Source organism: Ammospiza caudacuta, chromosome 11, assembly GCF_027887145.1.
Source record: "Ammospiza caudacuta isolate bAmmCau1 chromosome 11, bAmmCau1.pri, whole genome shotgun sequence".
In the NCBI taxonomy this organism is placed as follows: Eukaryota; Metazoa; Chordata; class Aves; order Passeriformes; family Passerellidae; genus Ammospiza; species Ammospiza caudacuta.
In genome coordinates, this window is record NC_080603.1 from 19,772,988 (window position 1) to 19,795,323 (window position 22,336).

Sequence of the window (22,336 nt, forward strand, 5' to 3'; positions counted from 1 at the left end):
TATAATTTTAGCAGCTCTTGCCTCGTTTTGACAAAGGATTGAAACTCATGGTTTCCTGTAAATTTATCCTATTTACATATTTGAGATTGAGTGTGATGACAAAAGCCAATAACTGTGCTGGCTGGGGAGGAGAGGGAGAGGACTGGGGTTGTGTGTGGTAACATCTTGCCCTGCTGTGCCTGGTGTGGGGTGCAGTGCTGCAGGGGGGGAGAGGTGAAGGAAGAGCACACATGGTGCACACTGATGCACGTGCTAGCAGATTGTCCATACCTGTATTTTCCTGCTTCACACCAGGCTTTGGTGTGACCTGAGAAATCACCCCATAGATTGTGTCTTTCTAGAACCTTGAATCTGTTCCAGCTGGTGCTTAGAGACAAAGCTGGGATGGGTAAACTGGGCTGGGAATGGTGCAGGGGTTCAGGCTGTGAGTGGACATGAGGAAGGAACAGCTCTGCAGTGCAATGCACTGAGCAGGATGAGTTCCTGTTAGCTGGGTAGGTGTGTGCAAGCATCCAGCTGCCCTGTGTGGTTGCACTTGTGGATGCACACAGAGGAGGTTCCAGCCCCTCATTTGCTGGTGCTCAGCACAGAGAGATGCCTGTGTGGGCAGGTCCTTCAGGACAGACCTCTAGTTTCTGACAGCAGCCCTGGGCCAGGGGAAAAAAAAGGAGGTGTACTTCACAATTGCCAGAGCAGAGGGAATAACTCCTCTTTGAATTATTTTATCCTCAGCTCCCTAGATGAACACAAGCATTGCCCTGGAGATATTAAAGGAGTGTGTTTGATGTGTAGCTGCCAGCTGAGAGCCCAGTCAGGCAGAGCAGTGTCCAGGAAAGTCTCTACAAGAGCTTATTTTTCCTTTGGATTGTCCAGAGTGACTGAGTGAACCTCAGTGCACACACAGGCAAACAGGGAAAAATCAATAGTCCCTAAGGCCCAGTCTCCTACCCCTTGTGGTAACTGATGTTGAGTGCTTGAGAGATGGCAAGAAAACACTGGAAAGGCCCTTACTGTACTTTGTAATGTGAGAAGCTCTTTCTTCCTGTTCAGCTAACATTTGGCATGTGTCCAGAAGCCTGGAGTATCAACAGCCCTTGTGATGCTCACAGATGCTATTTTTATCCCTGTGTCTTTCTGGTTCTCCTTTATGTGTTTCAAGTTATGAATTGCAAGCAAAAAAAAAAAAATGCTGTTTCCATCAGGGAATGTGCACAGCTGCTCCTCAGGGAAAGAAGCTGACTGGTGGTCTTGGCTGCATGGATCCAGCAGCTGTTCCGCACTGGGAATGCTCCAGAGGCTCCTTGTAGGGAGAAAAAGGTGAAGGGGGAAAGAAAGAGGAAAAGTGCAATGAATCCAGTGCAGTGCTCTGGATGACAGCAAGGATCAGGGTAACCATGCCCTGGAGGGGACTCAGTGTCAGACTACAGAGAGGATAAAACATGTTTCCCCCAATGTCCAGAGTCTGTCCTTTTCAGCTGTCATGATGCTGCTGGAGGGCCGTGACACAAAGACTGTGCCTGTGCACTGGTGATAGGATTTAGGAGCTGGAGAATGGGGATCTGACAAGCCTGGTTTCATAGATCACAGCCTTCTCTGCATTAGCCAGTGTCTCACTCATGTATTTCTTTTGCATTTACTTGTCTCTCAGTTTATTCCCATGACTTTAAGCCAAGAGCCATTTATGTTTTGGGTGGATTGCTCAGAAAGGCTCTTGGTCTCATGTAGGTCTGTCAAGACTGGAATCTCTTTGCATCCAAGCCTGAACCCTGCATCCAGCTACTCTTTACCCCTATGCCAACTACACTTTGGTAACTCTGGGATCTGTTTGTTTATCTTGCCAAGCAGAGGCCTAGCAGGACAGCAATGCCTTCTGTTCTTGGTGATCTGCTCTCAGTTGCAGAGATCAAGAGAGCCAAGTAAAATTAACCCTACATGTGCAGCAACAATTCGTGCCCACTGCTTGGCCTTTGATGATTCTGCTCCTCTCCTGATCTCCTGAGAATCTTGTCTAATCCAGCAGTGATGTCATTGGCTTGGGGGTTTCTTTTTGTCTGCAGTTGCAGTTTTGTTTGTTTGGATTTTCTTATTTTTTCTTTTTCTTTTTTTTTTTTTTTTTTTTTTTTTTTTTTTTTTTTTGTTGAATGATGGTAATGGTCCTTGAATACCCTTGATGTCCTCACAGCTTTGAGATGACAACAAAAGTTCCTTGGCTAAGGTAGTCCTTTGATCCTCACTGCTCACTCCTGCTTTTGGCAGTTTGCGTGGGAGTTCATGTGCGTCAACAGGGGCAGAATTGTTGTTTCCCTCTGCTGAAGGTGACCAAAAATGTTTTGCTTGTCTGTTAAGAAATCACTTTAAGCAGATCAGTGTAATGAGATTCTGAAGCCATATGGCACTGGAATTAGAGCCTTCTAGTGCAGGAACTGCATGTTGCAGTTGCAACAGTGCTGTACACTACAAGGAATTTCAAGAACATTTTTCCCCTGCTTGTTCCTTTAACTCCTTGGGGTTTAAAACCATGCCTGGGATGTAGCCCTTTATTAAAAAAGGAGGGAGAGGAAGTCCTGGTCTGCTTTTTATTAGTTGGAAGAAAATAAATGAAAGTTAATAAAAAAGACTGGTTTCTACTTTCTAGCTGAACACTGGAATGGATGTTACCATTGCACCAAGAGTGCTCTGAAAAGAAACCTTTGTGTTAAACTACTGAAATGGCTTATCAGATTCAGGATCTGGGAGGTGGGGAGGCAGAAGGAAGTTTATTGAGCTATATGCAAAATGAAAATGTGTTTCAGCATAGCTATCAAAGATTAGTTCAAACATCAGGCAAAACATCATGAAATAGGAAAATGTGAAGCTGGAGTTTCAGGAAAGAAATAGATTATTTTCTTAGCTTCTGTTTGTATCAGTCTTTATAGTGTCATTGGAATTAGATTACTTATTTCTTAGATTTTTGGAATACTACATACTTAGGTGTGGGGAGCTGGTCTTCATGAATAAATAAGACACCTTTTGCTGTTGGGTTTTTATATTTTGTTGTCTCTATAATGTTGGTGGATAAGAGAGATATTTTTTTCAGTCTCTTCTACACTAAAATTTCTTAATGGTTCTTGCAAGGGTCTGATGGAAAAGCAATGCCTGTTCCCCTCAATTGCTTTAATGACTGTGTGGGGTAAGCTGCAAACAGTGAGTTTTACAGTGTTTTCTAGCTGCCTCATTTACACATGCAGCAGAAGCAGACTTCTCTTCCTCCTTCCTCTGACAGATAAATGCTGTTCCCAAACTCAAATCTTGATTCTTCACAAGAAATTATGTCCGTTGTGATAAGGGCCCAGCATCATTGAGATCCAATATGTTTGTTGCGTGTTTTGTGCTTAACAGTGATACCAACCATCACAGCACTGCTTTTTGAGGCAGAAGCATCTTGTTTCATGAGAAGAGATATGGGGCTTAAACGGATTTAACTGAGCTGACTTTAAATTTGTTGCCATCCTCTGGTCACACAGTCATAGGAGCAAGCACTTAAGCACTTTCCAGCAAGCATCAATTCCAAGGCAAACTGGTATTTCTAATGAAACTAGGAACTAGTGCAGTTCTGCAGGCTGTTTTGGGTAGTGGCATCTGAAGGTATCTGGGCCATGGGGTGGGGTTTTTTCTTTTTTTCTTTTCTTTTTTTTTAAATTTCTGATGACACTTTCTTACATTTATTTACTTGCTTATTCATTGACAGACCAACCCAGATGATGTTGCTAGGTAATGCTGGCAATTCATGACCAATTTTCCAATCATTTTGCTATGGGTGTTTAGAGCAGCAGGAAAGGAGAAGACCTGCCTACCATTTTCTCTACCTGTTCCCTTCACTACAGCTTTCTTTCAAGCAGACTGGTACCTTTCAGCTAATGGAGGAAATTTGTGAATTCCCCATCATCCACACAGAGTGTGTGTTTGGTAACATGTTACATAGAAGAATTCCTGCAAGGCAGCCCTCACTGCAGCTCCTGTGCAGACACAGCCAGAGCAGTACAGAAGAGGTCATTTGTGTGGTAAAACCAGGTTGGTCTCAGTTCTCCCATGTCAGGTTTTCCATATGTGTCAGGAGAAGCTAGCCCAGCTTGTGGATGGGACTGCAATGAAACTTACAGTAGAGCAAACAGATCCTTCTGTCCATCCATCACAGCACTCAGACCCTGAGATGACCCTTATGTGCCTTGTTGCTAAATGTGTAGCAGCTGCAGCCAGCTTATTTTTGTCTGGAGCTGGGTGATGGCTGTGGTACCCCAGGCAGCAGAGGTTTTTATTTAGCATTGTGATGGATCAGGCTTTCCTGGGGAAAGACTGGGAAATTATTTTAGATCATTTCCCTGTTGTGTGCTGTGTGGCTACCTGTGCTTCCAAAGCTTACATCTAGGGCAGATTTCTTCTTGCATCCACTTCCAGCATCAAGTCTCCCCCTTGGAATGCAGCAAGTCACAGATCCTCCTGTTCCTAAGCCATGTGGATTCTGGTGGGGAACAGATTCACAAGGAAGGGTGGCAGACAGAAATGTATTTCCACAAATGCTGGATTCTCCCTCATTGTTTATCTCTGTGTGTAGGGTTGAAGTGCAATTATTCTGTGTATGTCAGACATGAATATATTGTCAGAAAAGTTTATTTGCCAAGGTATATCATGTTTGTCTGTGTAAGGAAGGACACCATGAACCCTTGTGATGAAAGAAAATAGGGAGGAAATGTTTAAAGATAAAACTGCAGGGTTGTGTTTCTAGTTTTCTTATCTCATCATGACAGTTTTCAACAAAGTATTTCTGCCTTCTGTGCCACTGGTCTCCCTATCTAAAGTATTGCTCTCCCCTAGGGATTGCTCTATGGAAGCTCTAATAAATATTTTACAAATGCTAATGAATCAGGTTATTCAACAGTTCAGTACATCAATGTTCTCACTTTGCAGGCAGGGTTTTGGCAAAGACAAAGAGCAGGAGAGTGAGCAACTTCATACCACACAGCAAATTTGGAGGTGAGGGTAGTAAAATCTTTTACCTTTAAGAGTGGAAATGTCCTTTATAGCTTCATTTCATCAAAAGAAGAGGTTCTGAGACTCAGTTCTCAAGTCTGGTAGCTGTTTGACGACATGGCCAGTTTGCGTGTGCTGGGTTAGGAAGCTTAAACATCTCTCTCTGTGTGCATGAGGCAGCAAAGCTGGCTGGGGAAAAGCTGCAAGTTCATGGAAAGGGAAGGAAGTAGGGGCAGGTGAGTTGATTTCTGTGTGTTTCAGCTTACAGGCAATCAATGCAGTCCAGCCAGTTATTCAGCATTTTAGTAATGGCGCCATAGGAGGCTTTTTTCTCCTGGACATTTTTGTCCCCTCTAGGTCATTCTCTGGATTAATTAGCCTTCTGCTTTCCCACTCCACATCTAGGAATCAGCTGTGATCTGAGCAGGCCACGAGCTGAAGAGCACTGGATGTTCTGGCACTGTGTAAAGTGCCAACAGGTGCTAGTGACTGAGGCACAGGAGGGCAAAGGTTCTCGATCTGTGTCTAAGATCCTTACAGGAAACTCATTGTGTGCTCAGGTCGCTGCAGTTGAGCTCTGGGTGGCAGCTCAGCCCGGATTCATTGGGTTCTCACTGTATTCTTTGCACTGTCACCAGTGCTGGCCTTGTGCCTGTTGTGCATCTCCTGTGCAGTCCCCTGCCGATCCTAGGGGAAGCTCCCTTTTAATTCACTGTATCAGGATTGAGTGCTCTCTGCACTCAATTCCCCAATAACTAGTTTCTTCATAAGGCTCTCTAACCAGTGTTTTGTGTTATTGTAATTGTTAAAACGGAAAAAAAAGTCAGCTTAAATATCCAGCTCCTTCCAAGGAGGATTTCTAAATGAATGTTTCAAATATCTGAGTTTGGTGTCTAACTAATGGATCCAACTTCTTTGTTTAAAAAAATTTAGTTGGGGGGTTGCTTAGCTAGCAGAGCATGTCTGCCAACAATATTTCCCTTGTCCTCCATTTGCTACTCTGTTCATTTCGATTATCAGATCTTATGAGCAGGGACTGTGCACAGCAGCAGAGGGCTTTTCTGTACAGTTGCAGCCTCCCAGTGCCACTGCCAGACGTGTGAGTAATTGGTTGAGCAGCTCTGCAGAGCAGTCTCCTTGCACCGTCCAAGCTGAAATGCAGAAGTAAAAAAATTCATTCTCAGAGATGAAGACTCATAAAATCATAAGCCTGAAAGGAATGAAAAATCATGAAGAAAAACCTTTTCTCAAAGAAAAATTCTTTGTGAACATATCTGGCATGCTCATTAAGAGTCGTTCTGTGATCTTGCAATGTGCTTCTGGGATATTCTCTCTTCATTGTTGCTTATAAGACAGCTTTAAATTAATGATAAGGAAGCCATTCAGGGCATGGACTGCGCTGAGGTTCACAGCTTTCATTCTGAATGAGAGATTAAAGTAAACTGATATTGAAGGCAAGGAGGGAGAAACAAACACAGTCAGTAAGCCTATAAAAGTCTTAGCCAATTGCAATGGTGAACATCCTGCTGGTGAGGGTGACCTTGAATGAACTAAGTGGGATAAAGTCACCAGGCTGGACTGACAGCTGAAGAATCAGGCTGGATTCCAGCAAACAGAGAGCAGATTCCTGACAGGAGTCTCCTGAGCTGTGGCAATGGCTTCTCGGTGTCGGAAATGTGGACAACAGGTACCCAGGAATCTGCCTTTCACTGCTGTCCGGATCACAGAAGGAGAAATGAAATCTTACCATGATTTTATAGGAGGGTGTGTTAGACTGGAGTGCATGGCAAAGAAAGGTAAGTGTAGCATCCTTGAACAAAATAACATCTTCTCCTTGTGGTAATTGCATTGCATCCCCAGGCAATTTGTAAAAACAGATTATATTCTTAAAGCTTTCTCTGAGGAGTCAGTAATAATTAAAGGCAACTGGCTGGAATTGGGTATTACCTCAGGTGTGACTGCAGTGTTTGACTTGGCTGTATATTTCTGGGATACTTGCAGTGATTTGACCTAAAGGAGTTAAAATGAATGTTAGACTCGTTCTGAATAAATGTTTATTTCATTCAGGTGTAAGACACTGAGTTTTCTGTATGTGTCAGGGGTAGTGCATGGAAAATACTTCTTAAAAATAAATGTAAAGAGCTGGAGCAGTGGGTGTTGTGACCCAGCTGACCCTGTCACCCTGTGCTCCTGAATTACTACGTAGAAGGTCAATATCTTCCTCTCTGTAAAGACTTTGGTTTCACTGTATTTGGAAAGTAGCAAACAAAGCTTTTTGTGCTCTGAGTCAGCCCAGGTACAGGGCAGTATTCCACTCTCAGGGGGTTGCTAGTATAAGGTACTGGTACCTAGCAATTTTTGCTAACTGCATGCTAACTCTGAAGTAGAGTGATGCAGTTGAAATCTAGGTTGTTGACTGTCTATTCACATATCAAAATTGCTGAATCATAGAACACTTTTTCTCTGTGTCATTGAGAGGAAGATTTTTCAAAGAGCCCCCCTTGATTTGCCCCATTAAATTGAATAAATACTTAGTAAACCTCAAATCCAGCAATTTGCAAGGTGTTCACTAGTGCATGTTGAAGACTCCCAAGAAGATGCAATATGATTGTACTTGGAAGTTAAATTGTTTATTATTATTTAATTAGCTCTTCTGCAAGAGTTGCATTTGATCTGGTAAATGGAGAATATTCTGTAGAAAAAGGTGGCTCAGAAGCAGGGTATGGCTGCAGCCACTGCTCACACACTGGGCTTTGCAGATGCTTTCTTTAACAGGGATCTAATGCACAATGTCAGGGTTTGAAAAGTGCAAAGCCAGTCCATTGTACCTCTGCTTCTATGGGTGATCCATCCATGCTGATCTTTGGGCTCAGTGCCTACCTATGCATTGTTGTATTTGGCTGACCTCTCAGTAACACTGATGTTTCCAGTTGCACTCTTTGTACCGAGGCATTCCGAGTTCAGAGCAGCAGGGCAGAAACGTCTGGTATCCAGTAAAAGACAGTGGATTCATTGGAGTTCCTTCCTGAATGTTTGATCAGGTTGCTTATGGCTTTGTGGGCCTGTGGACCTGCTGGAGGCAGAGCTCAGGCATCTGCTTCTCTTTTTCTTCCTGTAGTAGAGAGAGGAAGAGACTGGTAAGGGCTTTGCCATGGTTACTGTTCCCAGGGAAACACCTTCTCTGCCTCTCATATTGAGAGACTACCTGGCATAGTATTATGGGTGGAAATCCCTTGGAAAATAATTTTTTTGCTAGGAAGCAGAGAGCATGTCAGATCAGCCTGAGCCTGTTGTAATTTTGTGAGGCAGAAAACATCTTTGCTGCTTTAGTATTAAATTCTGCCAGCAAAGCTGCCACAGGGGCAGAAGTTCAGTTATTGCTGAGGACAGGGTGCCTTCAGCTGCAGGTATTGGAGATGTGTGAGTTGTGAGAACACACTGGGGCAGCTCTGTGTGTGGTGACACAGAATGGGGGCTAAGGAGCTGGCAAGGTGGCACAGGAATTCCTAACAACATTGTGTGGGTTGTTTTCTCCTGCTCTGAACTGACTCTGACCTTGTGTTCATTGTGGGGTTTTTTTTGGCCTGTGTTTACTTATCTGTAAAGAAGGAGTGGGAATTACCTGCCTCCATAAAAAGTGGATCCTGATGATGTAGCTATGACTACTTATTACTACTTTGATGACTAGACCAGTTTCTCTTAGCTGTCTGTGCTACATAAACAGAGAGGCAAAAAGATTGTCTGTCCCAGAGAACTTGGATTCTGTCTGCCCCACCTAGTCCTACAAGCAAAGACTCGTTGTCTGCCTTTTGCTCAGGGTGGCTTTCTCTGAACATAGTGGCAATGCAGGATCCCTGGGGCATGTTCTGACTTACCAGCATTTTAGAGGGAGTACCCTTTCTGCAGTGTAAAGGTTGAGCTGGACTGTTGCTAAGGTCCAGTTGGCTGATGTTTACTCAGTACTTCATGCACTCCAAAATATGGAGCAATTTTCACCTTGTCCATCCCCTGGACACACGTACAGACCATGCCTGTGGAGCCTTTTGAATATTCTGTTGCAATTTTATCTTGTGTATTAGATATCATAATGAGAAGATATGGAAGGTATGCAGGTAACTACAGCAGAAATAGAGGCCACATGCTTGCAGTGACCTGCAGGTTTCCTGTCTTTTATCAGCAGTACCCCACAGCAAGCAGTTGTGCCAAGCCATTCCAGTTCCTGTGTTCCACTTCCAGTGCGATCTTCCACATTCCTGGATCATGCAAGTTTCAAGGCTTTCTTTCAATCAATGTGATTTGTTCTGATGAGTGGTTAGAGGTATGGTTGTAGGCTTCTGTTCAGGTAAAGGGAAAAAATAGTGAATGCTCACAAAAAGAAGTGCTGCTGTGAGGGGCCAGCTGAAGGGCAGTTTCCTTATGGACACATGATGCCTGCTGAGAGCTCCACTGCCCTGGCTCCCTGCAACAGGCTATATGAGCTGCCTACAGGGCCCTCTGGGGTCTGCTGTACAAATGGTGCTATTTTGAACACCACTATGTGACCTTGAGACTGGGAGCTGCAGCTCCAAGGTGCTGGTTACAGCACAGCATGAGAACCAAAGGGAAGAAGCCCCCAGAAAGCCAGGGAGAGATGTGGCAGGGACCCCAGCCCAGGGCTGATCATTGTTGGAGTGCCCTCAGTTCCTCACAAAACAGATACTGAGGCTGAAAGCAAAGCATGGCCTCTTGCCATGAAATGCATCATTCTTGCACAGTGGCTCACATGTCTTTTCATCATGGACCTGACTATTTGTGTCACCCTGCTGCTGGTGAACACCTTTAATGCTTGAGGACACCTCTTGCCCAACTGGCCCCTTTGTCCCCAAATGCTCCTAGTCAGCCTGTCTTGTTGTGATGCTCAAGTCCTCAAGGGGATCGTGTACCCACAGGGATTTTACATGGATGAATGATCCTGTGCTGGCTATGACTGTCTCTGCATGCTGTGGAGCTTGGGGCTGCAAGGGAATTTTATATTTTTAGAGGAATAATTGTATGTTTTTCATCTGTGCTCAAGGCTGGTGGCTGCTTAAATCAGGGTAGTGAATCTGCAGACAGGAATATGCAGTTTATTACTGAGGCTTTTCAGGATTTTGCTGTTGCTGCAAAACCAGGCAGGAGGCTCCTTGCCAGTAGGACAGGGACCTGTCTGTTGTGCTAGCAGTGCTTCTGCTTTTGTCCTCTGTAGGACAGAGGAATGCTGCAGTTTTGTCTGTCCAGCAATCATTGGAGGTTGTTCTCAGTCCTACTGCTGTGTCTCTCTTACTGCTGGAGTTGAAAACCAATTCTTCAGATCCATCTGTTCAGGGAGGAATAGGGACTCAAGTACTGAGTGGTTAAGGAATTATGGTGCTATCTCTGGAAAGAAATCTCATCTGAAATGAATTGGGACTGAAATTTGTTGGAATTTTTGGAGCTTCTCCACCTTTAGTAGTAAAATAAATGAGAAATGCTTTCCTTTTTCAAATGACTGACCTTGCCACAAAAGTGCTGGTTACTGGAGAAAGTGGCTATTTCATGTGAAGACCAAAATCTGAAGGATAAGTGGAACGTATTTCTAAATCCTTTGAGACTCAGTCACAGTGGCTCCTTGTGTATTGCTCAAATTGTTCTGGTTCTATTTGCATTCAGTATTTCTTCTTCTCTTTAGTAAAAATGCTACCGAGGGGACCTGGGACAACCTTTTTCAGCTGGCTCTCATTGCATATATAATAGCTGAAATAAAATATTCTGTTTTCCACAGAGGTTTTTCTGAGAAAAGACAATTATCTTAGATGCTTGTGTTTCTTTTCACCTGTTCCCATTCATATGCAGCGTGCTCTGCTGTGATTGAGAAATACTAAAACCCTGTTTACCTAATCAGAAAGGTCCAGACAATTATGAGACAAATAGTGAAGGCACAGCTTGATTTTCATTTAAAAGAATTCTGAGAGAGATGTAGAACTGCAAAGATCAAGAGAACAAATTCTCAGAGGGCAAGTTAGAGCAGAGGCCTTGTGGGTATTTATGTTTTTCCCTTTCTCCCATGATACCAGAGCAAGAAACAGCTCAGCAAAATGGAAAAGCATTAAACATGGATAGACAGATTGTTATAATTGGCAATGTTTTGTTAACTTGTGGGACTTATTACCACAATATAATAGCCCAGTTTGCTTTTCTTTATTACCTAAATTGTAGTGTAAACTGCCTGGGGAGAAGATTTCAGGGGAGAATGGTGCTGAGTGTGCTGGGAGGTTGGAGAGTGCCTGTGCAGAGCTCTCACCCTGGTTATGCCCACAGAGCACATTCTCCAAATTCAGCCAGTTCTGCTGCTTCACACCTCACTTAAAGACCCAATTCTCCTGTGCTAATGTATTGATTTTTTTAATACAAATTGTACTGCAGCTTTATTACCTGAATCTTGCTATGGATTAGCCTGACCAGTGACTTTTCTAAGACATGGACTTTGCTTCTTCACCACATTATCTACTAGAGATACTCAGGATCAAGTATAAAATAATGATAAATAAATGCTTGGTTGGAGCAGCCCAGCTATATATGAATATTTGGACTATGCAAGTGTCTTGTTGCACAAATTTCTGATCCTGTTAGTTAATTTCATTTTTCAAGGGGAAGAAAATCCTCCAGGTTCTTACAACAGACAAGAATTATTGACCAAGCGTTTTGGTTTTTTTCACCCTTTTCTAAGTTGGAATATCCCAGCATCTTTATTTTGCACAGAGTCAATGCCTTATTTATATTCAGAACCTGTGCCTATGAGTCATTATACTGGGGATTGTTCAGTTTAGGCTATTTGTCTAAACTCCTGAGTCACACCTTGAGACAGTGTGCTTCTGGGGATGCCTCTGCAGGAGGTCTGCAGACCTGATTTTTAAATTGGGATACTGTTAATTAGTAAGGTCATAATTTGCTAGCATTGGGAAAAGCTGAGGTGAAATGGGAAGGGGTAAAGGGGTACTGTGTTCCATTTTCCCTTGACTTTACCCCTAGGCTCAAGAAGTGACATCTGTCAGAGAATGGATGAAATGGGGGGCAACTTAAATTTTCAAGTCAAAAGCACAATAGAAATCAGTGGGCTGTTAGTCAAAGTGGGAGCTGTAAAACACAAGCCAACTTCTTTGTGTTAGGCCTTCTCTAGAGGAAACAGTAGATTTGCAGTTGCCTGAAGTCTTTAACATAAGATTAAAGAGCTTTCTAAAATGCTGGTTTAATCCAATTGCCATGAACATCTTGTGTGTTCAACAAGTCAAACACAATGAACCTAGTGGTTCTCTCTGGTCCTGCAGTGAAAGAATCTGGGATATGATCTCTGAGTTTGAGGCATTTGGGTATGAGCCATTTCTTGTCATACTTTTGGTGGCCCACACCCACAAGTGAACACATGAATGTTTGGAGACAGATGCTGACATGGTGCAAGTTATTTCAAGGAAACTGGGGTGTATTGCAGCCAGAGAGGATCATGTCCTTGAATTTTATTATTCTTTTAAAGTATACTTAAATGTGTAATACAGTTGCTTCCCAGTAACAAAAACTGAAATGTCAGTATTACCCTATTCTATGGGCTGGTGAGATAATATTTGGATAGTACAAAATATTGTTCTGCTGAGAGAGGCACAACTAAGCCTTTTCAGCTTGGCAAAGACATTTTGCCAATGCATACTGAAATTACCTGTACTAATTACCCAAATGAAAAAATGTCTGATGTGTAAATTTATCTTATGAAACTTAAAGTACTGCCCAAGGAGAATATAGTGGCCTGAGGAATTTCTTGGTGCCCCTTCCATGGTGAATTCATTGTTCTCCTTTTATCCTAAATATAAAGTTAGTAATTTCCATTCACTTGCAGAGTGGCATTTCATCTGCTGACTCCACGGCTCGCTCTGCTGCTTCTGCAGCATCTCTACACACAGGGTTAAAGTGCTTTTCAGACTGTAATCATCTGGCACATTGATCAGCCACTGGGACCGATGTGACACTTGTCCCTCTGTGCTCCCAGGGAGGCAGGTGAGGGATGGTGCCAGGAGGGGGCCGTGGGCTACCCCACATCTGGCTGGGACCCAGCTGTGCACAGGCTCTGCTGCTGTCTGGGCTGCCCCGGGGCTGGGCTGGGCTCGCTGGCCAGCAGGGCTCTGGTCTGTTCACTCTGCACAAGCAGAAGGGGAGGGGAAGCTCCCAGGAGAGCAAAACGTGTCTGGAATGGGAGACAGATCTTGTACATTGGTTACACCATTGGTTTGGTGGCCAAACTGTGGTTTAAACTGGTACAGGCAGCAGAGAGTAACATTACACACCCACTACAGCTGGTGAATTCACTTGTTTGGCAAGCTGAGAAAGGAGGTGCAGTGTAAAATCCATGCATCTTGCCACTCTCTTGTTGTACCTTTATCCACCAAGTAGTGTCTGTCTGTAAAGCTGCAGGTGTCATAAGCTCTCAGGTGTATCTTGTACCAAGCATGGTGATGTCTGCTTAGATCTGGCATGCATTTGTAACTACATAGAAACCCTGTTAGTTTTCTCATGCTATACTATAAGCATTATCATAGTTTGTGTTGGTTAGCTGATGGGAGAAGGATGGAAATCCTGGGTGTATTATCCTTAAGAGAGATCCAATGTCCAGTATCCTGTCTGTAGAAACAACTTTGGTCTGCTCCTCAGTTTACTGCTGGGAAAAACTGAGGTTGACTGGTGACCTGGATTCCTACCCCTGTGCCTCAATTTCCCTATCTATAGAATGAATGACACTTGTCTTTTTGGATCTTGAAGACACAGAACAAGAAAGATATTACCATTGCATCATACATCCTAGGGGACAGCTACTGTAGCCTGGCTGAAGAGTGACTTATATCTAAAGCAGCTGAGCTGCTGGGCGTTGTGGCAGTAAAGGGACAGTAAATTTTATGAGTTACCTAATGTTTATGTTGCTTCCCAGTATTGCTTCAGACTGCTATAGGTGTGATGTCACCTTCTTCAAGCCACATGTGTACTCCCTTCATGCACTGAAAACTTGTGTTCTGAAGTATTCATTGAACTAAATATGTCAAAATGATTACTCCCCTGTTCAAAACCTGAGGTCATGTTTCCTACCAAATTCAGAGGTCTCGTGCAGTCTTCTCCCTTGTCTTTAAATAACAGCGCTGTGTTCTGATGTGTGGGTGTGCCTTCGGGATAGTACCCGAGACAGCAATTCACAGCAGCACTGCTGGTTTCCCTTGGCCCTGAACACCCTATTATTTAAAGTTATTTCAATGAAAGCCCTTTCCATGCCTCAGTCTGAGAAAGTCAGTCTGTTTTGTTGCTTGTTGGGCTGTCCTTTTATTGTTTGTGCCAAGCTGTGAAAGCCTCCCCAGTGTCCCTTTGGAGGGGCCCGAGTGGAGAGGCAGCTGTACCTGGGCAGGGTTAAACCCGGCCCCGGAGCACTCAGAGCTCTCTGCTGTCGCTTTGCCCTGCAGCTGTTCCGAAGCGCTCCGTGCAGACTCCTCCAGCAGAGCCTCAGCCCTTGGGTGCAGCGCTGTTGGCTCCAGGATTGCTCAGGGAGCGCGGCCTCTCTCTCTCCATCCCTCCCTCCCTCCCTGCTGCCCTGTGCCCGGGTGAGCTCGCTGCCACAGCGGGACTGCGGGAGCCGCGCTGCCTCACCGGGGAGGGATCGTGAGCGGCTGCAGGGGAACCATCGCTCCTTGCCCTGTCTTTCTGTGGCTTTTCTGCTGGGCTTCTGAGCTGGGCTGCTGGTGACAGCGTGGAGGAGGCTGCAGGAGGGTGGCTGGGAGCTGTCCCGGGCAGAGGTGGGCTGTGAGCAGCTTGTCCCGGAGATACACTCAGTGCTGCTGGCAGCAGAGGTGCCTGCTGGGGCTCACTGTTTGTCTCCAATACAGTAACCAGGGAAATATTTTTTAACTAACTGGCCTCTGTTCAGCAGTGAGCAAGCAACCAGCAGCTCCTGAGCTCAGAAATTATGTGAATAGGCTCTGAAATTATTTTGCTGGATGCAATAGTTGAGGGCAGAGCCAGTGGCTAGAATTCTTCTGAGATAGAGTTTCAGCTATGAAACTGTCTCCTGGCTAGCTCTAGGAGAAAGGAACGGAGTCTGCTGTACAGCCTGCTGTATCTCTTGATTAGCTCAGTGTCCAGGCATTGTAGTGAGCATATTTTAGCTTTGCAGTTTGCCACATGTGGGTTTTGTTATTCATGATGGTTTTTAGCATGACATTATGGAAATATTCTTTTTTTCTATTTTCTGAGCAGGAATTTGTGTTTTAGTAATCCAGCATTGTTGTGAAGGACAGATTTTGGGAAGAAGATGAATTAACTTTTCTCTGGCAAAAATCAGAAACTATCAAGAAGTTTTTACTGCTGAGGCACTAGGCAAGAGCATGTCCCATGCTGCTATAAATCTGGATTTATTTATTGAATGCTGAGATTGGACCTTTGCCTTTAATGCCTTTTATTAGGGAAGTTTCAGTTTTGTGGATAGTAGGATGTAGCATCCCCCCACCAGGGGGTGGTCTGTGAAATCAAGCAATATCTTGCTGAGCAGATGATGTGGTATGGTGTGTTTCTTTAGATCTTTTCTGATTATGGATAATTCATAGTGCAGAGTGAAGATTTGTTAATAATTTCTTATCTATCTCTTACAATTTTACAGCAGTATTATAAGTATCTTCATAATAGGCTAGGATATGAATTGAACTGAACAGTGGAGGGTGCTTTGAGAATTTTATATTAGTTTGTAAATTTAGCTTTTATGGGGATTATTAATGGAGAATTCCTAGATGTGTGCACAAATGTATGGTGTCAGTAAATAGTCATTAAAATCCTTGAAGTGTGGCTATAAGTATAAATGTGTACACACCAATGTATTTTTGCAGAATGTACCAACAGTAAATTAAAATGGGAGTTTACCTATGCAGAATAAAGCTTTTAAAATTTTTGTTATTTACCAATAAAATTTAAGACTTCTTTAAAAACAAACAAAAAATCTCCTTCATACAAGAACATCCAAAGACTGTTTTTGAAGAAGTGGTTAAATGGAAAAAGCAGCAAAATCTGTTTCTTCATCCAAGGAAGTATATTCCAAAATATTTTGACATTGGCTTAGAAAGCTGACATCATGCCTAGAGGGTGCATTTCCATTTGGGAGGGCAAGATTTCAGTTTTATATGAACAGCTCTACTTTCTTCCCCTTATAAATCAGCCATAGAGTCTTAATGTGTACTGTGCCTGCCTGTAAAAACAGCTTACTAAAGTCTGTAACCACTCCTGGAGCACAGGAAAATACAGCTTCTAAACAGGTCTTTTCAATCTGTGACCTCCACTCTTATAATTTTATGTTAAAATAAGCATCAAATTTAGTAAATGAGATTAATTGAAAAATACAGTGATATGAAGAATTTGAACAGTCTTCCCTGAAAGACTTAAAATCAGCAGGAATATGTGCCTGCAGAGCCAGGCTAGGTAAAGCTGTACCTCCATCATTAAACTGCACAGAATGCCTTGAAAATACCAATCATGGCTCAGTGTGATGTCAGGAGAGAACTTCAGAGCACATCTGCTGTGTGAGAGAAAATCACATCAGGCACCAGTTCAGCTTCTGCCCAGGTAGACACTGGGACTCACAGCTTTTTGAGCTCTTCAGGGAAAGGTGCATTTCTAACCTTTCATGGAGATTGTTTGGGAAAATTTGCAAGGCAATTCCTTCCACACCATGGCCTCAATCTGTCCCCTTCTCAAGGGACTGGAACATGTTGGCAGTGCATCAGTCAAGACAGGATCTTGCTCCTAACCTTGCTTCTCCAGATTTCTACTATCTAAGTGTACACAAAACTGGGTTGCTGTTGCAACTAAAAATCCACCAACTTAAACAGATACTTCCAAACATGACCAAGAGTTACTTAAATATTTTGGAAAGATTCAGTCTTTGGGAGACAGCTACCAAACTCTGCTATGAAACTTGGCTTTAATGAGAGAAGAAATTGCTTTTAAACAAATACTCTTTGTAGGTTTTACAGTTGTGCTTGGTGAAAAATTGATCTGAGAGAAAAGTTGATACCAGTCACCTATGCTTCATTTTGGCTTTTGCCCTAAGCTGACCTAAGTGTGATTCTCTCCTGGAAGGGTAGTCCTGGCTTTGCCACCCCCACCCCTCCCATGCATTACCAGCTCTTGTACCCTTCAAGCAGCTTTGCAGAGAGCTAACCCAGATCAGAAGCAATCACTGAGGAAATGATGCTTCACCTTATTTACAATAATGTTGTTCCTGGCTTAGTTTTCAGTTGACTCAACATGGGTGAGCAAAAAAAGAGGTGGCAGGAATGTGCAGAAGAATAAGAGAAAGGATGAGATTTCCCTTCTGTTTATAGCTAGATTTTTAGTTCCTCTTTAGAACAATCTGTAGCACAGCAGCTTGTATCAGTAACTGACCTCACTGTTTGTCTGCCTGGGCTGAGGGAATAAACAAACGTTTTCAGAAAGTAAACCAGGGGTGAGAAAGAAAAATAAATAGAAATTTTAAAAAAGGATTCCAAACTAAGAGATTCTTTCTCTGATGTAATAACCTTGAAGTTCTTTTTGACCTTCAAAAAGGGAAATGTTTTGCTTAAGGACTTGAACTGGGAATTCTGGTGGGACGGAATATTTTCAAATCCTTTAGCCTGCTTAAACCTTATCAGTCAAATGTGCAAATTGGTTCCCTTAGTGTGTTTAATTCTTGAAATTTAACTTAGCTCTGCTAGACTTGGCTGTTGTTGGTGGAAGCAAAGCAGACTCAGGACCTGGCAGAAGTTCTGGACTGTAGGAATTCTGCCACTTTCAAACTTTGGATCAAACTTTGGATTCCAACTTTCTAAAAACATAAGAACATAAGAATGTAAGGTGTGCTTTCACGTTCTTAAAATGAAATATCTGACCAAGAAATATTTGGCCTGATGCTTAATCTTGCCTGACCCTTTTCCATCACATCAGCGATCTGATTTTTCTTTAAAAAGTTGTGAAAACTCTGAGCATAACTTTTGACAGAGCTTGCACAAAGTAGAAGTAGGCTGATGTACTTGACTATTTTAGAAAAGATTTTCTTTCACTGTCAGCTGTCTTCTTTCACTGTGAATGACATATTAGGCTGTCATTAAGAAGACATGAACTTTGCTCTGGAAATTTGTAGCCCATTATTCCAAGAGTAGTGGCTTCAGATGGGGGATTGAAGCCATCCTCTCCTGCAGTCAGCAGAAGGCCAGGCAGTTGTAGCCTCCAGCCACTTAAAACAAAGAAGCCCCAATGTCCTGGTGTGGCTGGTGGCCTTTAGTTGTCCTTGGTGGAGCAACAGGCACTGCTGTGTCAATCTGCTGGTGCAGTCCAGTCCCTCACTCCAGCAGGTCACCTTTCCAGTGCTGTTGGAAACAATTAGTTGCCATTAGCATGTAAACTAGTTTGTGTCTGCTCAGAGAAGAGAGGAAAGAACAAGGGGATATTCTTTGTTGTTTTTAACCCTCTGCTGTTGGTGTAGTTCCTCCAGACCTGCTGTGGGAGCACACAGAGCTGGATGAGACACAGAATGAGTGTGTTTTTGCAAGCCCAAGCAGGTTGCATTGTTGAATGAGGAATTATGAAGCATAACTGAATGGCTTTCCCTTGAGGATCAGATAGCACAGTTGCAGTGAGCCTCCCTGGAGAGCTGGGAAGGAGGAGAAGCTGTGCCAGACAGATGGCTGTAGTAATTGCTTTTCTTTTCCTCCCCCTTGGTAGAAAACCTTGGGAAGCAAAACTTAAGGCCTAATTCTTCTGCATTGAAACTGGCCTCTGCTGGGAATTTAATTTATAGTAATTCAAGAGGAGAACCAAGAGTACATGAACTGAGTTGTTTCTTTTACTTTTTTTCCTCTTTTATCACATCCTTATTCATATTTAAATTGTCCTGACAAATTCAATTAATTCAAGTAATGAAGAACTGTATGGTATATGTAAATGTTCATCTTTGATGACCCGTACAGGGGATTGGCATTGTTTCATGTAACACCAAACAATTCAATTTTTCTTTTTGAAATTTCAGAGGCTATGAATAACTGCCTCTTCAAAAAAAAAAAAAAAAAAAAAAAAAGTGAAGACCACAAGAGCAATCACACAGAAGGTGGGAAATGTCTGAGTCAAGTTTCCCAAAATAAATATGTTGCAGACACTTGGCTGGTTTTGATAAGATCTTGAGTTGCATGCCTATAGAAATACAGATTTTATCAGAGGGCAGGACTGCTCTGAAGTGACCAGGAGTTGTCCAATGTCCTCTGTAGATATTAGCAAGGGATGCTATGAAACAAGGTAGTTGTCACGTTCCTGCAGCTTTTCAGCTTCCTGAAACCTTCCCCTTGGCCCCATGTAGTGTTAAAATGTGCCTGTCATCAGTAAGTTTTTCTGAAGTGTCTATGAACCTGTGGCTGTCAGCTCAATACCAGCTCACATCACCCTGAAGAAGGGGTTTCTCAGCTGGAATATCAGTCCCACAGAAAAATGGTGCCTTGCTTCTACCCACGAGGGTGAGCAGCACTTCCTGCTGCCTTCTGGCTTGCAGTTCAGACCAGAGAGGCTTCAGAGCTTCCTGGGATAAAGCCAGTGGAAGATATAAATGATTAATGCTCACTGGTGCTAGGCAAATGTCATAGCTTTGAAACAAACCCAGACTTGTGTCTTTTTGTTTGCTTATAAGTTTTTTTTTCAAGCTTTTCTTCTAGTCAAAGATTAAAAACTTCCTCCAGCAGCCCTAGGTAATCAATCATGTTTCCAAGGACTGGGACCTCTACTGCAAGGTCTATGCTGTGATGGTATTACAAATTCTTCCATGCTGGGGAGTAAATACCTTTAAGCACTGTCCTAGAGGAAGTGCAAATGGGACCTTGAGTGCTGTGGCTACACTGCTGACATTTCATAGCCGCATGATCTGATTTGCCCATTGGGCTGTGAGGTGCCTTCCCTTGTTTTCTCAGATTTTCTGTCTCCTGCTGGTTTCTTTTGCTGCAATTGCTTTTCCCAGCATGTCAATGTATGAACTGTACTGACTTATTGGATGTGTGATTCCTAGTCACCAAATGTGTTTTGTACCACCTTTCTCATCATCTGAACATCTCCTCCTGAGTGTGACTTTTACAGCAATCTCATGAGGTTTGTCTTGCCCAGGCAGGAGATTTGATAAGAACTAGCTGGTACTCTGCAGTTCTTGTTTCTTTTGCTTCATTTTATCTTTACATCACAAAAACCTTCTGAATAAAAAGGATATTTAGCAACCAGAAACCAAACTATGTTTAGAGCAAGCTAATAAAGCTAAATAGGAGTTGGGTATGTGGTGGAATTTCTGTTTTGCTCAAGACTGGTTAATATTAATGATGTCTTCACATTGGCAAACATCAAACACAAACTTAACTACCGATAGGTTTGTTACCCTGGAGGGCTGGGCAAGTCTCTGAGAGGTCTGTGGTCTATCTGGACCCAGCCTCCTTCCTTCCACCTGCTGTCTGGGTACTTAGAGGTGATCTGTACAACACCAGGACTGGTTGTTGTTCTGTACAGTGGCTAAAGGAGTAGTTCCAATAGGTGTCATCAGAACATAAACCTTGATCCTGCCAGTTAAGTTGGCAGATATTTCTTGTAAATGTTGCTGGTTTAGACTGGTGTGAAGAGTGGGGAAAATAACTGGGTGCACCTGTTACAAAAAGAGATCAAATTAGCTCCATGTGAAACTGTAATTACTTTTCACTCCATAGATCACACACAAAAATTGAGGTCATTTTTTGCCCAGCTGCTTGCCAAGTTAATTTTTACCATTTTAGTGTTTAAACTAACAGGCTTAGTTAAAATAACAGGCTTTGTTTTCATGAGAAGAAACTCTCACAGCCCCTGATTTCCTCCTTTTACTATGAATTTGCTTGTAGCGGAAAAAGCATCGGGAAAGGAAACTCTTGTGGATTGGCTGGCTACACAAAGTCCTCCAGCAGAGCTCGGGGAGTTCAGGGTGGAACAGGGCCATGTATGTGGAGTAGATTTCACTGCTTCAAAGACTGAAAAACTGCTGTAGTGGGAGGCCAAATGCAGTGACTTAATATGGAACCTGAAGTGGTGAGGAGCAGCTGTCAGCTTGAGCAAACCTGTGGCAAGCTCTGGCAAATCCGCTGGAGCTGGTTTATGAAAAGCTCTCTCTGAAATCACAAGGCAATAGATGAAGTTAATAGGCTGAAGAGGAGACTGTGTAAGTACCATAATCTTTACCACAATAGTCATATAATAGCTCAGGCAATAGTCTGGCTAGGCTTGGAGTGTCATCTTTGTTTTGCTGGGTTGTTAAAGGAGGAAAAAATTGTCATTGAGGCTTTATGAACTCACGGAAGATTTCTGTTTTCCCTTGCACAGATGAAATCATGCAGCAGGAGATACGGCCGCTGGTAGCAGTGGATATAATAGAGCAGCTCCACAGGCAATTTGCAATCTTGTCAGGTAAGAAGTTGCTGGTAATGACACTCTGTGATTCTCTTGGAGACATACTGGAATGTGTCATGCTGTCTGTGACCCTTCAGCTCTGTACAGCAGTGGCAATAGTATTTTCATATTGCTCCTGAGAAATGCTGCTGCAGTCAGATATTCACGGTGTATGGAATGGAAAAGTGCCAAGCTGCTGTAATTGCTTTTTTAAGGCAAGTTAATTTTCCATGTTCTCCACAATGGGCTGGGAGGAACCTATGTAGAGGGCAAGAAATTAAACAAAACTTTCACTACATATCTTTGCACAATGTCCAAGTATCTTGTTTGTGGGAAAAGATGTTGGTCTATCAGGGATCTATTCATGACCTCCCCCTTCTTCCTCATTTGCCTTTGTTTTAGAAATGATTCATTGCTAAAATGTAAGGTTCTAATCTTTAAAAGATATGATTATTACATAGTCTTTTGTTTGCCTGAAATTTGCAATCACACAAAGTGACGCAGTTCCTTCCCTAAAGAAAGAGCTGATACTGAAATATTTGGCAAATTATTTAATTCATTATTTTGGATACTGTAGATGATAAAATCTTATCTAGGTCCTAAAACAGTCTCTGCTGTTGACTGCATGGCCTCTGGCAACTCCTTTTGTCTCTATTTCTGTCTGTTCTACAAATAAGAAAATTCAGAATTTGCTGATCATTTTCCTCATAGAAACAGTGGTGTAATGATTTTGCACAAAATGCTGAGATTATAAGAAGGTCCTCTTGGAAACCCTGTCCCTCTTGGTGGCTGTAGAGTGCACAGAGTGCACCAAACCAGCTCTGGAAATGGTCAGCTTGGCAGGCCCAAT

The 22,336-nt window shown here is 43.0% G+C and overlaps 1 protein-coding gene across 1 annotated transcript in view; it reads left to right on the plus strand.

Annotated features, from left to right (window-relative positions):
• MCF2L2 (MCF.2 cell line derived transforming sequence-like 2) overlaps positions 1 to 22,336 on the plus strand; it is a 150,752-nt gene that overhangs the window by 13,584 nt on the left and 114,832 nt on the right. The window contains exon 2 of the mRNA XM_058811891.1: positions 21,421 to 21,504. Within this exon, the coding sequence (XP_058667874.1) occupies positions 21,421 to 21,504 (84 nt within the window). The remainder of the gene's footprint in view (positions 1 to 21,420; positions 21,505 to 22,336) is intronic.